At 38.5% G+C, this 13,090-nt stretch overlaps 1 protein-coding gene across 5 annotated transcripts in view; it reads left to right on the top strand.

Moving 5' to 3' along the window:
* The window catches only part of Rictor (RPTOR independent companion of MTOR complex 2), a 102,363-nt gene that overhangs the window by 85,047 nt on the left and 4,226 nt on the right, over positions 1–13,090 (top strand). For 2 of the 5 annotated variants that reach the window (XM_076551826.1, XM_076551828.1), the window contains 6 exons: positions 28–257; positions 2,219–3,227; positions 3,502–3,573; positions 5,402–5,579; positions 6,661–6,745; positions 7,621–7,854. In XM_076551826.1, the coding sequence (XP_076407941.1) occupies positions 28–257; positions 2,219–3,227; positions 3,502–3,573; positions 5,402–5,579; positions 6,661–6,745; positions 7,621–7,854 (1,808 nt within the window). The remainder of the gene's footprint in view (positions 1–27; positions 258–2,218; positions 3,228–3,501; positions 3,574–5,401; positions 5,580–6,660; positions 6,746–7,620; positions 7,855–13,090) is intronic. The other 3 variants (XM_076551830.1, XM_076551827.1, XM_076551829.1) reach the window with 3 other exon arrangements.

The raw sequence follows: 13,090 nt of genomic DNA, 5'->3' as shown, positions 1-13,090 counted from the left end.
GTTTGTTTGTTTGTTTTTAACCTGCAGGACCTGTGTATATGTTCTTGGGCTCATAGCTAAAACCAAGCAAGGCTGTGATATTCTAAAATGTCATAGCTGGGATTCTGTGAGACACAGTCGCAAGCATCTGTGGCCAGTGGTTCCAGATGATGTAGAACAGCTCTGCAATGAGCTCTCATCTGTCCCAAGCACCCTCAGTTTGAACTCTGAGTCAACCAGCTCTAGACATAACAGTGAAAGTGAATCTACACCATCAAGTGAGTATTGTAATACATTCCCATAAAGTTAATCTATTGGCATTTTTATTTGTGATTTCAAAGCTTACTTTGTTTGTTACATTCTAAGTTTACATTTCTCTTTTCTACTTAGTTTTTGGACTATTAGGAGATAGAGTATTGTATGACCTGGAACTTGCTAAATAGCCAAAGATTATATTCTTCCTGCCTCTGTCTTCTGAGTACTAAGAGTACAGGCATGTAGCTACACTCAAGCCCAAGTTTATGTTTTCAAAATAATGGTTTGGTGGTGATCCCCTATTAAAGGCTGCTCTCTTCTCACAACAGAGATCACAGTCTCCAGCCTAACTAGTTCTCTCCCGTGCTTTTAAGGTAGCTTTTGGGAATTGTGTGCTCAGAGATCATGATAAGTCACATATCAGAGAAATAACTTCTATTTGTTTTCAGAACAAACAGATCTAGCAAGATTTTACCTTTATCTACCTTCGTTTACTTAATACTTTCCTTTTTATTAAGTATACATAACTGAAGTAGAATATATTTGCTAAGAGAGTCATATCTTCACTAGATGTTACATAGTGTGGGAGCCACAGATGTAACACAGTAGTAGAGCACTTTCCTGTTGTATGTGAAGCTCTGGGTTTATGCTCCAAACTGGGAGAGAAAAGGAAATTGGTGGAAGTGTTAAAAGATAGGATGTCAGAAATAAATGGTGCGTGAAACAAATGATTCAAGAGTTGAATGCTATATTCCACCAAGAAAAAACATAAAATCTTGTCCGTTATGCTACTCCATATTCTTTTTTTATTGTAGAATATTATTTTTTTATAATTCAATTTAATTTTATATATCAGCCACAGATTCCCTTGTTTCCCCCCACCTCCCACCTTCCTCCCAGCCCACCCCCCATTCCCATCTCCTCCAGGTCCATATTCTTTATTACATGATGAAACTTGATTTTTGAGAGATTGCATATGAAAAGATACATCTTAGGAGTTCACAGATATAGAAAGCTAATGTAATATGCAAGTTCATTTAGGATTTCACTTTGTCTATTTCAAAATATATTTAAAGTTCTTAATGATTACTCAACAGAACAGTTACAAATAGAATAAATCTTATTGGTACCATTAGACACCTGAGTTCACTGATATATTACAGGTAGACACTAAGTTTGAGTTTTAGCACATAAGGCAAAATGGACAGTAAACATAATAGCTTTGAATATGAAGCTTACATGTGTGCCTTTGTTTCCTGTAAATGTGGTTATCCTTTCATAACTGTGTGAGATCCCAGATTCCCACCTCTAGACCCAAATCCACTGCTCCTAAAATCCTTTGAATAAAGTGACAAGGTTCTATATTTGACTTATATACAAATCTCCTAAATATTTTATATCATCTTTAGATCCTTTAATACCTAATCTAGATGCTCAATAGTAAATTTTATTCTTAATTGCTTAAGAAATAACAGCAAGAAAAATATTTGTACATATTTAAGCACCTTTCCATAAATATTTTTGGTCTCTGGTTAGTTAAACTCATATATACACAACTCATTGATATAGAAGGCTGCAGTATGTTTAAAGTTTAGGAATCTATTTCTTCTAAGATGAAAGTCTCCTGCCCCTGTGATGTGAAGAAGAAACCATACCCATTCTGTACCAATAGAATGAGCAACCATGCTCAAGGGATGGATTTTTCCTGCTTTCTCTTAAATTTTATCCTGAGTATTTGGAAAAATCAGAAGAAACTCTGTATATGCTGTACCAGGGTGAGTCTTGTAGTTTTTCTTTAGAAAGAACAGATCCTCACATGACACAATCTTCTGTTTTATTCATATTCTAACTCTGCGCTTTAAGGGAGCATTTTTATTTTTGAATAAAGTTCCCCCAGATGACTGCTTAAAAGCCGGGATAGCACTAAGCACTGTGATGAATTCTTCGTGTTTGCGTGCTTTGACAGCTGGCTCTCCACTTACAGGCATGTTCATACTGGAGGATGAGCGGTTCGGCAGCAGCTCCACCAGTACATTTTTCCTTGACATCAATGAAGATGGTGAGCCAGCATTTTATGACCGACCTGGACCCATAAAGGATAAAAACTCATTTCCCTTTTTTGCCTCCAGCAAACTTGTAAAGAATCGTATCTTAAATTCACTCACTTTGCCCAATAAAAAACATCGCAGTAGTAGTGATCCAAAAGGAGGTAAACTGTCATCTGAAAATAAGACAAGCAACCGGCGAATCAGAACACTTACAGAGCCCAGTGTTGACTTTAACCACAGTGATGACTTCACCCCTATCTCCACAGCACAGAAAACATTACAGCTGGAAACTTCCTTTGTTGGGAATAAGCACCTTGAAGACACTGGCAGCACTCCAAGTATTGGAGAGAATGACTTAAAATTCCCCAAGAGTTTTGGTACAGAGAATCACAGAGAAAACACAAGCCGAGAAAGGTTGGTTGTAGAAAGTTCAACAAGCTCACATATGAAGATCCGCAGCCAAAGCTTTAACACAGACACTACAACAAGTGGCATAAGTTCAATGAGCTCAAGTCCCTCTCGAGAGACAGTTGGTGTAGACCCTACAACTATGGACACGGACTGTGGAAGTATGAGTACTGTGGTAAGTACTAAAACTGTTAAGACAAGCCACTACTTGACACCACAGTCTAACCATCTGTCTCTCTCCAAATCGAACTCAGTGTCCCTGGTACCACCAGGTTCTTCTCATACACTTCCTAGAAGAGCACAGTCCCTTAAAGCACCCTCCATAGCAACAATAAAAAGTCTAGCGGATTGCAACTTTAGCTACACAAGTTCTCGAGATGCCTTCGGCTATGCTACATTGAAAAGACTGCAGCAGCAAAGAATGCACCCATCCTTATCGCACTCCGAAGCTTTGGCATCTCCAGCAAAAGACGTACTGTTTACTGACACCATCACTATGAAGGCTAACAGTTTTGAGTCCAGACTGACGCCAAGCAGGTGAGCAATACATGCTTAAAAATAAGTCAACGTGATTGCGTTTTAACAGATAGAAATGTAAGACATTAGTCAGGGTGAGCACCACAGAAGCCAAGTCTCAGAACTGACCCATTTACCACATAGGCTGTGAGCTCCTTGTTACCTGATATGATTTGAAATGGATTCTTGCAGCTGCGAGGGGGGAAAATAAACTCCATTAGGCCCTGAAAATAAACTTGTTTGCAAGGTTACACAAGTCACAAGCTTTTTTTTATTTATTTCTCGCTTCTGCAAGGATCGATTTTAAAAAGAAGCATGTCGGGGGAATCAGGAGCTTAAGACCTACCGTAACAAACAACCTTTTCAGGTAGGTCAATTTAAAGCTCCAAAAGTTGACCTCTTACTATTTTTTTTAAATAACTGAAAATTTCAGTTAAATTATTTTAATTTGTTTTAAGTACATGTAATTATTAAGTAGGAACCTAACAAACACTAAATGAATTCCTGGGTCCTCAAGACTACACAAAAATTTCTATTTATATATTAAATATTCCATATTTAGGTCATGCCAAACTATTAACAGTATACAGTTTAGGCTTTTCTTTCTTTCTTTTTTTTTTTTTTAAATGATACACTTTGAAATTTGATTGTTGCAAAAGTTCCCCACTTACATTTTTTGTTGTTGTTGTTGGACTTCTCATAGTTGAATTATATTCATTTAAATGATTTTCTTTAAACAGATTACTAGGTGTCAAGTAGTTAGACCCCTGTCTGATAAAAAGTAAACACTAGCTTGCGGGATATTCTCACTATCAGAATTGGGAGTTATTTATATAATTCATCAGTCTCTCACATCTGATTTTTAGGAACATATTTAATAAAGAAGGTCCTGGTAACAGATAGTGAATTTTGTCTCCTCTTAGTTCTAGTTACATCAGTCATTATTGTACCTATCTCTGGCATTTTTGTGAATCCATAACAGAGCCACACTCCTGTCAGCAAGCCGAGGTGCAGAGCTACAGCCAAGCAGCAGAGCTGATGAGTTAGGCTGCTGGAGGCGAGGCTAGATCAGTGGTTTTCAACTTATAAACTCTTACTTTTGAAGCAGAGCATTTTTTTTCTTGAAGGTTTTCTCTAAAAACCCAATAAATAAAACAGTTCATATGGAGCTACAGCTGATTGAAATAGAATTTGAAAGTGAAACGCCCCCATAATTTCTCTGACGCCAGTAGTCCTTAGAGAGTTTTATAGATTCAAAGAGATAGAACCATACCATTTGAAAAACATTGACTTCTTGAATAAAATTCATAAATTTCAGATACGAATATTCTTGGAAATTAGGAATTGTTTTTACTACTATAATCTTAATGGCTACTCTTTAAAGTACATTTCTTTGGTGTGTTTTGTGTGAAATAATCCTTAGATTTACATTTGTACGTTTTATAAGACTTGGTTTTCCAATTAGTAATGTGAGACTTTGTTAGTGTTTCTAATATTTGACAAGGTATATATAGAGTTAACAGTGTGTCTGTTGCATGAATAGTAATCTGTATAACAAAAGCACGTCCTATGGAGATGTCCATATGCCATGGTTATGGAATCCTTTGCCAAGAGCCCTATAAAGAAAGACTAGTTAGTATTCTGTGAGATATTCCTTGTGATATTTACAAATGATAGGATTTTACTATGGTATATGTACCTTCTGTGTTATACAAATCTGGTATGATAAGAAAGCATTAATTAGCACAGAAGATTGATGAGTAATCTCATTTTTCATAAATAAATTACCTGGTGTTAATAGATACATCTTTAGCTGTCTATATTATAGCAAGTCCAGCAGACTCTGCTGACTACAAAGATAGTCTTTGAGCTGTACCTGTCTTTAGATTAGTTTCCTTTATTACTTCTGCATATTGACATTGTTCTCACTGCCAACCTTTTCATCTTCACCTGGGAAAACATAACAATTGTTCTTTTGGTGACATTCAATATTATTGGTAATCTGTGTATATGTTGGCCAATAGCAGCTAATGTTAAAGTTCTTATCTATCTATTCTCAGCCGACTAAACTGCTTCCTGTTTGACTAGCTACTTTGATGGTGGTATAAAATTAGGGGTTTGTTTGTTTGTTTCTTTTTAATATACTTAGTAGTACAAATGAAGAAGCTAATTCAAGGTTTTTTGTGATGTTATAGGTTTATGAAAGCTTTAAGTTATGCATCATTAGATAAAGAAGATTTATTAAGTCCTATTAATCAAAATACCCTGCAGCGATCCTCCTCTGTTAGGTCCATGGTATCCAGTGCTACATACGGAGGTTCCGATGACTACATTGGACTTGCTCTTCCAGTAGACATCAATGATATATTCCAGGTATCATCCAGAGTACTACTATTTTCCTATGAGCTGGCTTCCTGCTGTTTTTTGTTGTGTTTTAATGTTCTGTAACTGCTTATTAGAACTTGTAATTTATAGTACATACACTTATTATGGGAAAGATAGAAGTTTTTGAGGTGATTTTTCGTCTAAAAGTATGTTAAGAAAAATCACACTTTCTTAGCTGCTCTGTACTCTCACTCAGCTCTTTTGAGTAAGACATGGTTTAGTCTCAAATCTCTGGAATGTTAACCTTGTCTGACCATAATCAATTAGCATCTTGTCTGATTTATCTGTAGTCTGTAGAAGTTTAATAAATCCCTAATCATCTTTTAGATTGATGTAACTTCTTGTGTTTTAGTCATTGATCCTTTTTCTCACCCAGAACAGCCACATGTGATATCTGTGTACAGTAGCCTTGCTCCCATAAGATAATACACAATTTCTAGTGGATTATAATAATACTGAGGAATATATATTCTTTTATGTAACTAAGTATTTTATTATTTCTCAGTCTATTTTTCTTTGTGGGTATGTAGAGTGTGTGTGGTATGGGTGCATATGTGTGTGTGGGTCTACACACCTGCAGTGGCCAGAGGTGATTGTCAGGCATCATGCTTTTGTACTCTTTGGCTCCCTCTTGAGATGGAATTGCTCATTGAATCTGGAGCTCAGCTGGCAGCCGGCAAGCCCCGGCCGGCCATCATCCTGTCTCCATCCTCCTCCCCAGTCTTGTTTTACAAGCATGTGCACACATGGCCTTGCCCAGCGTTGTCTGGATAGTAGAGGTTCTCATGCTTGTACAGCAAGCACTCGGAACCCACTGAAGCATCCCTAGCTCCTAGATACTCTACATACACACTAAATGATTTGACTACCTCATTTAATTCACCAAGAACATGGTTAAGAGACTAGTTATTTGGTTATGTTTTGGTAATTTTAATCTTCTTTAGTAAACTTTGCCTTAGAGATTTGTATGCGACAGTAATTCTATTTCTGTTGCATTTCCCTGAATTTTCTTAACCTTCATAAGATGAATTTCTCTGATGAAACTGACTGTGCTTTGTATGCATTTTAGGTAAAGGATATTCCTTATTTTCAGTCAAAGCATGTGCCTCCTCCAGATGACCGAGGTGCAAGAGTGTTTCCCCACGATGCAGGAGGTAATGTGTGTTCTTATTCTCCTGCAACTCCTTACCTTAAAAATGAAGTTCTCTTTTCTGCGAGCTAACCGTCAAAATTAGGCGCACTAAACGTTGGGGTTAGCTTAAACATTAAACCAAAATAACTCAATCAACTGAAAATTAAAGCAGATTTTCCAGTGAGGCTTCCAGCCTCTCAAGTTGATAAAGCCCAGAATAGGTTTTTCTTTTCTTAAAGTGCAAGAGGAATGTTAAAACCAGTTTCGTGGGTCAGAGGTATAGCTGTTTACAGTGAGAGAAGATTGGGATTTGCTTACTTATATATGTTATTCCATGCCATGAACTGTTATATTTTAGTGAATGTATGCATATGAACCATAGATTGATGGTTTTATAATCTTGTTTTAACATATACCTCTTAGAATTACTGATTTTGTTTAGGCAATTATTAGGACTAATTGAAATGATATGTTAATATAACCTGGTTTTTTTTTTTTTTCTATTTAAAAAAAAAAACTGATGGGGTGGTGGTGGTGCACGCCTTTAATCCTAGCACTTGGGAGGCAGAGCCAGGTGGATTTCTGTGAGTTCGAGGCCAGCCTGGTCTACCAAGCGAGATCCAGGACAGGCACCAAAGCTACACAGAGAAACCCTGTCTCAAAAAACAAAAAACAAAACAAAACAAAAACTTATTGAAATAATAAAGGTATATGTACTATCTGTTTTTATTTTTATAATTTAAAACAAATTATTCTCTTTATTTCCTAATTAAAATTAAATGTTGGGTCATAAAGAGTTCTAAATTTCCACCTTAAAAAGTATTATTTTAAGACATCATGAAAAAGATACTAATGGTGTCTTTATTGGATTGTATTTTTATTTACTTAAACACGCAGGTCTTCCATCTGGAACTGGTGGTCTTGTAAAAAATTCTTTTCACTTGCTACGTCAGCAGATGAGTCTTACGGAAATAATGAACTCTGTCCATTCGGATGCTTCTCTGTTTTTAGAGAGCACAGAAGACACTGGACTGCAGGAGCACACAGATGACAATTGCCTTTACTGTGTCTGCATTGAAATTCTGGGCTTCCAACCCAGTAACCAGCTCAGTTCGATATGTAGTCACTCAGGTGAGTGATGGTGTCCTTGGAGATGAATCCGCTCCAGTTACAAGCTGTTGGACAGCCCTCTGATGAGGCCCTCTTACTCCATCTCACTGCCTCAGACGTCGTCTTCCTGTTGCGCCGTTAGTATTTCAGCCTCTAAGTTTATTCTCCCCACTTTATCTTTTAGTATATTATTTAAGATTAATCTGTTTTGAATTCTTTATTGGCTCTGTAGCCCAACACATAAGATTCTTTGTGCTCTGTGGTTTTCATCATTCTCATTTTTGTAGTTGGTAGACCATGCCTGACTTGAAGTTATCAACAGCTGCTGGGAATGACAACTAGTTTCCCTGCTCCTCTTCCTTATCCTTTCGGGTCCCCCACACAGCCATGCTCTTACATAAACACGCATAGTCTCTCTGGAGCATCTGCCTCATCCTCAGTCTCATGTCTGAGAAGTGTCCTGATTCCTAAGCCAAGGGTGGAAGCTCCTTCCTCTTGCTCTTCCTGTCCTTTGTACAGAGGTTTCTTGTAACTATGGTTGTTACTCAGTCACCTTCTGACCTTACCATGGCGACTTCTTCAGAGCTTGTTCCATCCTCTCTTCATTTTCGTGTCTGACATAGCTGCTGCCTTGTGCACTGGGCTCTCGGTGCACATTTATTAGAGAGGGAATAAAGAAGTGGTCAGTTTCCTAATATGAATCACACAGGTGTAGATATTAACAGTTTCAATTGCTGTTTTAGTGTTCGTTTATGTACCTTTTCTTGGTAAATATCAATCAGCTTCCCTCAGAGGTCTTAGTGAAGACCAGAGTTCTCAGATAACTCTTCTGAAGTTCCCCTAGGATTTCATAACTTCCCAACTGTGGACTATGCCAGCTGATGGTGCTGGAGAGACACCTAGTCAGGAGTGTGCTTGCTGTGATTTGCCACCAATAGGTTGAGATTGTGCTTAGAAACTGATCCACATTCTCAGTGATTCCATGTCTCAATATGGGCCTGGACTTGACAGGTTTCACCCTCTGAACCCAGGGCCTCCATATGCTCAGATTTTTTTTTTTAAACAAACTTGTGTTTATTGGATTATTTTTTGAGAGTGAGTTAGATGTACTACACACCATAGAAAAGAGGGCATCTTAGATCAGTTGGCAATATTGTTTATGATTTAGGGCCTTCAAGTTCTTTTTATTTACTCACTCAGTAGTGTGTGTGAAGCACTTAGTGTTAAGCTCTGAAGTTATAAAAAACACAGATGGACCAGCCACCAAAACTGTCTTAAGCGAAAAGAACAGAGCCAGTACAGCCAGAATTACACACCTGACATCAGTCCTTCCAGAGCTGTACTGATCCTAGCATCGTATGGTCAGCATTAAACACAGACACAATCAGTCCTTACAGAGCTGTACTGATCCTATTAGTGTATGGTCAGCATTAAAGGCAGACACAAAAACTGGAGGAGCTAGAACCCATCTGTGTACCTCCAGCTTACTGATCTTCCACAGAGGTGCTAAGAATGCCTGCTGGAGAGAGGACAATATTTTTGATAAAGGGAAAACTGGATAGCCAAAATAAATGGGATTAGATGTCTCTCATTCTGAACAAAAGTCAACTCAACATGGGCTGTAAATGTGAGCCTGAAACTGAAAGCGCTGAGGAACTGCGTTGGAGTTGTCAAATGGGTAAGGATTTCTTGGAATCCTACCTGCCACCCACTACATGCTCTAAAAAAAAAAAAAAAAAAAAAAAAAAAAAACTATGGGAAAGAAAAGTTAGGATGTCCAAAACTATTAATAAAACATTTTTTATAGAGAAAAAGAAATGAATGAAAGAACATAGAAATTGAACAAATACTTGCAAACTACATATCTGATAAATTAATATACATGTTGAGTGTAATGGCACACGCCTTTACTCCCAGCATTTGGGAGGCAAAGGCTGCTTGGTCTACAGAGTGAGTTCTAAGACAGCTAGGGATACACAGAAACCATGTCTGGAAAAGAAAAATTAATATACAGGATATAGGATTAAAATATGCAGTAGACTTAAAAACACTTCTCAGGACACAAAAGTAGTCAAATGTAAAAACTACCACGAGCTATCAGCTTACAATAACTAGAATACTTGTCAAAATGCCAAAGGGTAACACATGCTGGCAAGGACAGGAAGAAGAGGAAATCCATGCACATTGTTGGGTGGAATATAAATTACTACAGCTACTAAAGAAAGCAGTAAGGATCTCAGAAAAACAAAATGAAACAAGCCATACAACCCAGCAGTCCCATCACCTAAGAGAGAGAAAGGAAGTGAAATCAATATGCCAAAGACACAGCATCCTTAGTGAACTGTAGTACTCTTCACAGTAGCCAAGAAGTGTAAGCAAATACCTAATTGATAAATGAATGGATAGAGAATGTGAGGTGGATGTGTGTGTGTGTGTGTGTGTGTGTGTGTGTGTGTGTGTGTGTTTGTGTTTGAAAAGCCAAACTAAAATAACTAGGTAACGATATAGGAGGATCAGTTGTTAAAACTCAGACTGGAGGAGTACCTAAGACTGCAGCTGAAGGACAGAGGAGCCAAGAGACTGGTTGGTTGTTAAGTTATTTGCCTCTCAGAATTAAATGCTTTAAATGTTAAAACCAGTGCTGTATGTAGGAGGGTGTTGAGGAAGCATGAGGCAGAGCTCTGTCCACTTGACCTTCTTCCCAAAGGTACAGTGACTGAGGGAATGCCAGGAAGTCCAGGATATCCAGCCAATAAGAGCACAAGTGTAAATAGCAGAGGCCTGGGTCTCAAGTACCAGGGAGACTGGTACAAAAACCGGGCTGTTGTCCTTGTTGGACAGGGGAAACCCATGAGGCCTTAACCCTATACACCAAGAACTACAGGCAACTGAGGAATGCTGAGATCAGGAAAAAGAGTCTTCCCCAGGGAAAGCACACTGATTGGTTGTTATCTAATAACAAATGGTCAGCCCTGAAATATGTACATACAATTAGCATTTTATGAACTGAGCAGTTAAGGGTGTGTGTGAGTTGTGTGCACATGTGCATATAACAATGAAAAAGAGGCCATGAATTTCAAGCAGAGTGGGGAGGGGTAAATGGAAGGATTTGGAAGGAGGAAAACAGAAAATGATAAAATTATAGTCTCCAAGAAACCGGCTGTTTAATCTTGGGCTTAATATCTGTACTTAATACTTACCTGTAATACTTTAGTTTGGGTTCTAGTTTAAGCCTCTGAGTGAGAATAATACATTACAGTATTTTTTAGACTAGGAATCAGTAACTATTCCATGAATGGTAACTTGTATAAAACTTACTTAGTTCTGATAGTTAGTGATGGTGATCTAACTGTAGTCCTCACACATAGCTTCCATCTGTAAGAAAAGTCGAGCATCTCCATGTTCCTTTCCTCAATTCCAACAATGTGTAGTTCTCTGTTTTGCTGGTTGTCCATATTTTGTCTGAAGTTTCCAGTTAACAGCAGTCATGGTCTTGTTTAAAACTTTATCCGCATGATTCTGCACATTTCACAAGTGACATCCTACAGAGTCAGAGCACAAAGTACTTTACATCTTTAGAAAGCAATGCAGTATTTTTAAACCTTGATTACCTAGAGGAATAAATGCTTAATGAAAATCACTGACCTCTTTAAAAATAGGGTACAGTTCCAACAAGATAGGGTACGGAGTTGTCACCGATTGAAGATCAGGCTGGGCTAAATTAGTTCATTACTTTTCAGAAACATGTCAGCTGGAGGAAGTGTTGCTTTCTTACTGTTCTTTATACTGTAGTACTTACCACCGATCCCTAAGTAGCTCATCAAGTGAGTGTAAAATACGTATATGCCTTTTTTCATTGGGACTGAGGAAAACAACATGAAACATTGTTTTAAATTACATCTTTGATTCCAAAATATTTTCCTTGTGGGCATGGCCAACCAATGACTGGTCAAAGGAGACCTATGCCACGAGAGGGAGCCCATGCCAGACACTGCTTGGAGGGCCAGGACTCAGATTCTGGATAGCCCAGAGACCAAGGATAGATCCAAATATGACTCGGAGGGGGGGAAAAAGTCAATGAAATGACTCTTGGTGATACTCTGTTATACTCATAGACCAGAGCCTAGCATAATCATCATCAGAAAAGCTTCCTCCAGCAACTGATGGGAGCACATGCAGAGACCCACAGCCAAACATTAGGTGGAGCTCAGGCTGTGGTTTTTTGACCAGTCATTGGTTGGCCATGCCCACAAGTTCTGTACCACCTTTACCCCAGCACATCTTGCAGGCAGGACAGATTTGTATGTAGAAGGTTTTGTGGCTAGGTTGGTGTATCCCAATCCCTCTACTGGAAGTCTTGCTTGCTTACAGGATATGGCCGGTTCAGGTTACCTACCCCCCATTACTAGGAATCTTTGCTAGGGTCACCCTTGTGGATTCCTGGGAGTTTCCATTGCACTTGGTTTCTACCTCACCACTGAAATGTCCCCCAATTCCAGTTGTCACTCCCAGTACTCTCTCCTCCACCCACCCATCCCCCATGTAATCCATCCTGTTCCCATTCCCACCTGCTCCCAGTCTACCCACGAAATTATTCTGTTTGCCCTTCCCAGGGAGAGCCTTGTGTCCCCCACTTGGGCATTCCTTGTTACTTAGCCTCTCTAGGTCTGTGGATGCTTATCCTTTACAGCTAATAGCCACTTATAAATGCATATATTCCATGTTTGTTTTTCTTGGTTTACTTCACTTGGGATGATTTCCTGCAAATTTCATGATTTTTTTTTAAACATTGTATAAATGTACCACATTTTCTTTATCCATTTTTTGGTTGAGGGACATCTAGGTGGTTGGTTTCAAGTTTCTGTCCGTTACAAATAAAGCCACTATGAAATGAACGTAGTGGAGCAAGGGTATATGCCCAGGAGTGGTATAGCTAGTCTTGAGGTATATCAATTCACAATTTCCTGAGGAATCTCCATATTGATTTCCATAGTGGCTGTACAAGTTTGCACTCCCACCAACAGTAGAAGAATGTTCCTCTTGCTCTGCGTCCTTGCCAGCATGAGCTGTCACTTAAGTTTTTTATCTTAGCCATTCTGACAGGCGTAAGATGGAATTTCAGAGTCATTTTGATTTGCATTTCCCTGATGGCTAAGGGATTGAACAATTCTTTAAGTGTTTCTCAGCCATTTGAGATTCCTCTGTTGAGAATTCCTTGTTTAGATCTGTACCTCATTTTTAAATTGGATTATCTGGT

This window comes from Peromyscus maniculatus, chromosome 15 (assembly GCF_049852395.1).
Source record: "Peromyscus maniculatus bairdii isolate BWxNUB_F1_BW_parent chromosome 15, HU_Pman_BW_mat_3.1, whole genome shotgun sequence".
Taxonomy (NCBI): domain Eukaryota; kingdom Metazoa; phylum Chordata; class Mammalia; order Rodentia; family Cricetidae; genus Peromyscus; species Peromyscus maniculatus.
Note: the sequence above shows the minus strand (reverse complement) of the source record. Positions and strands in the feature narration are given on the sequence as shown.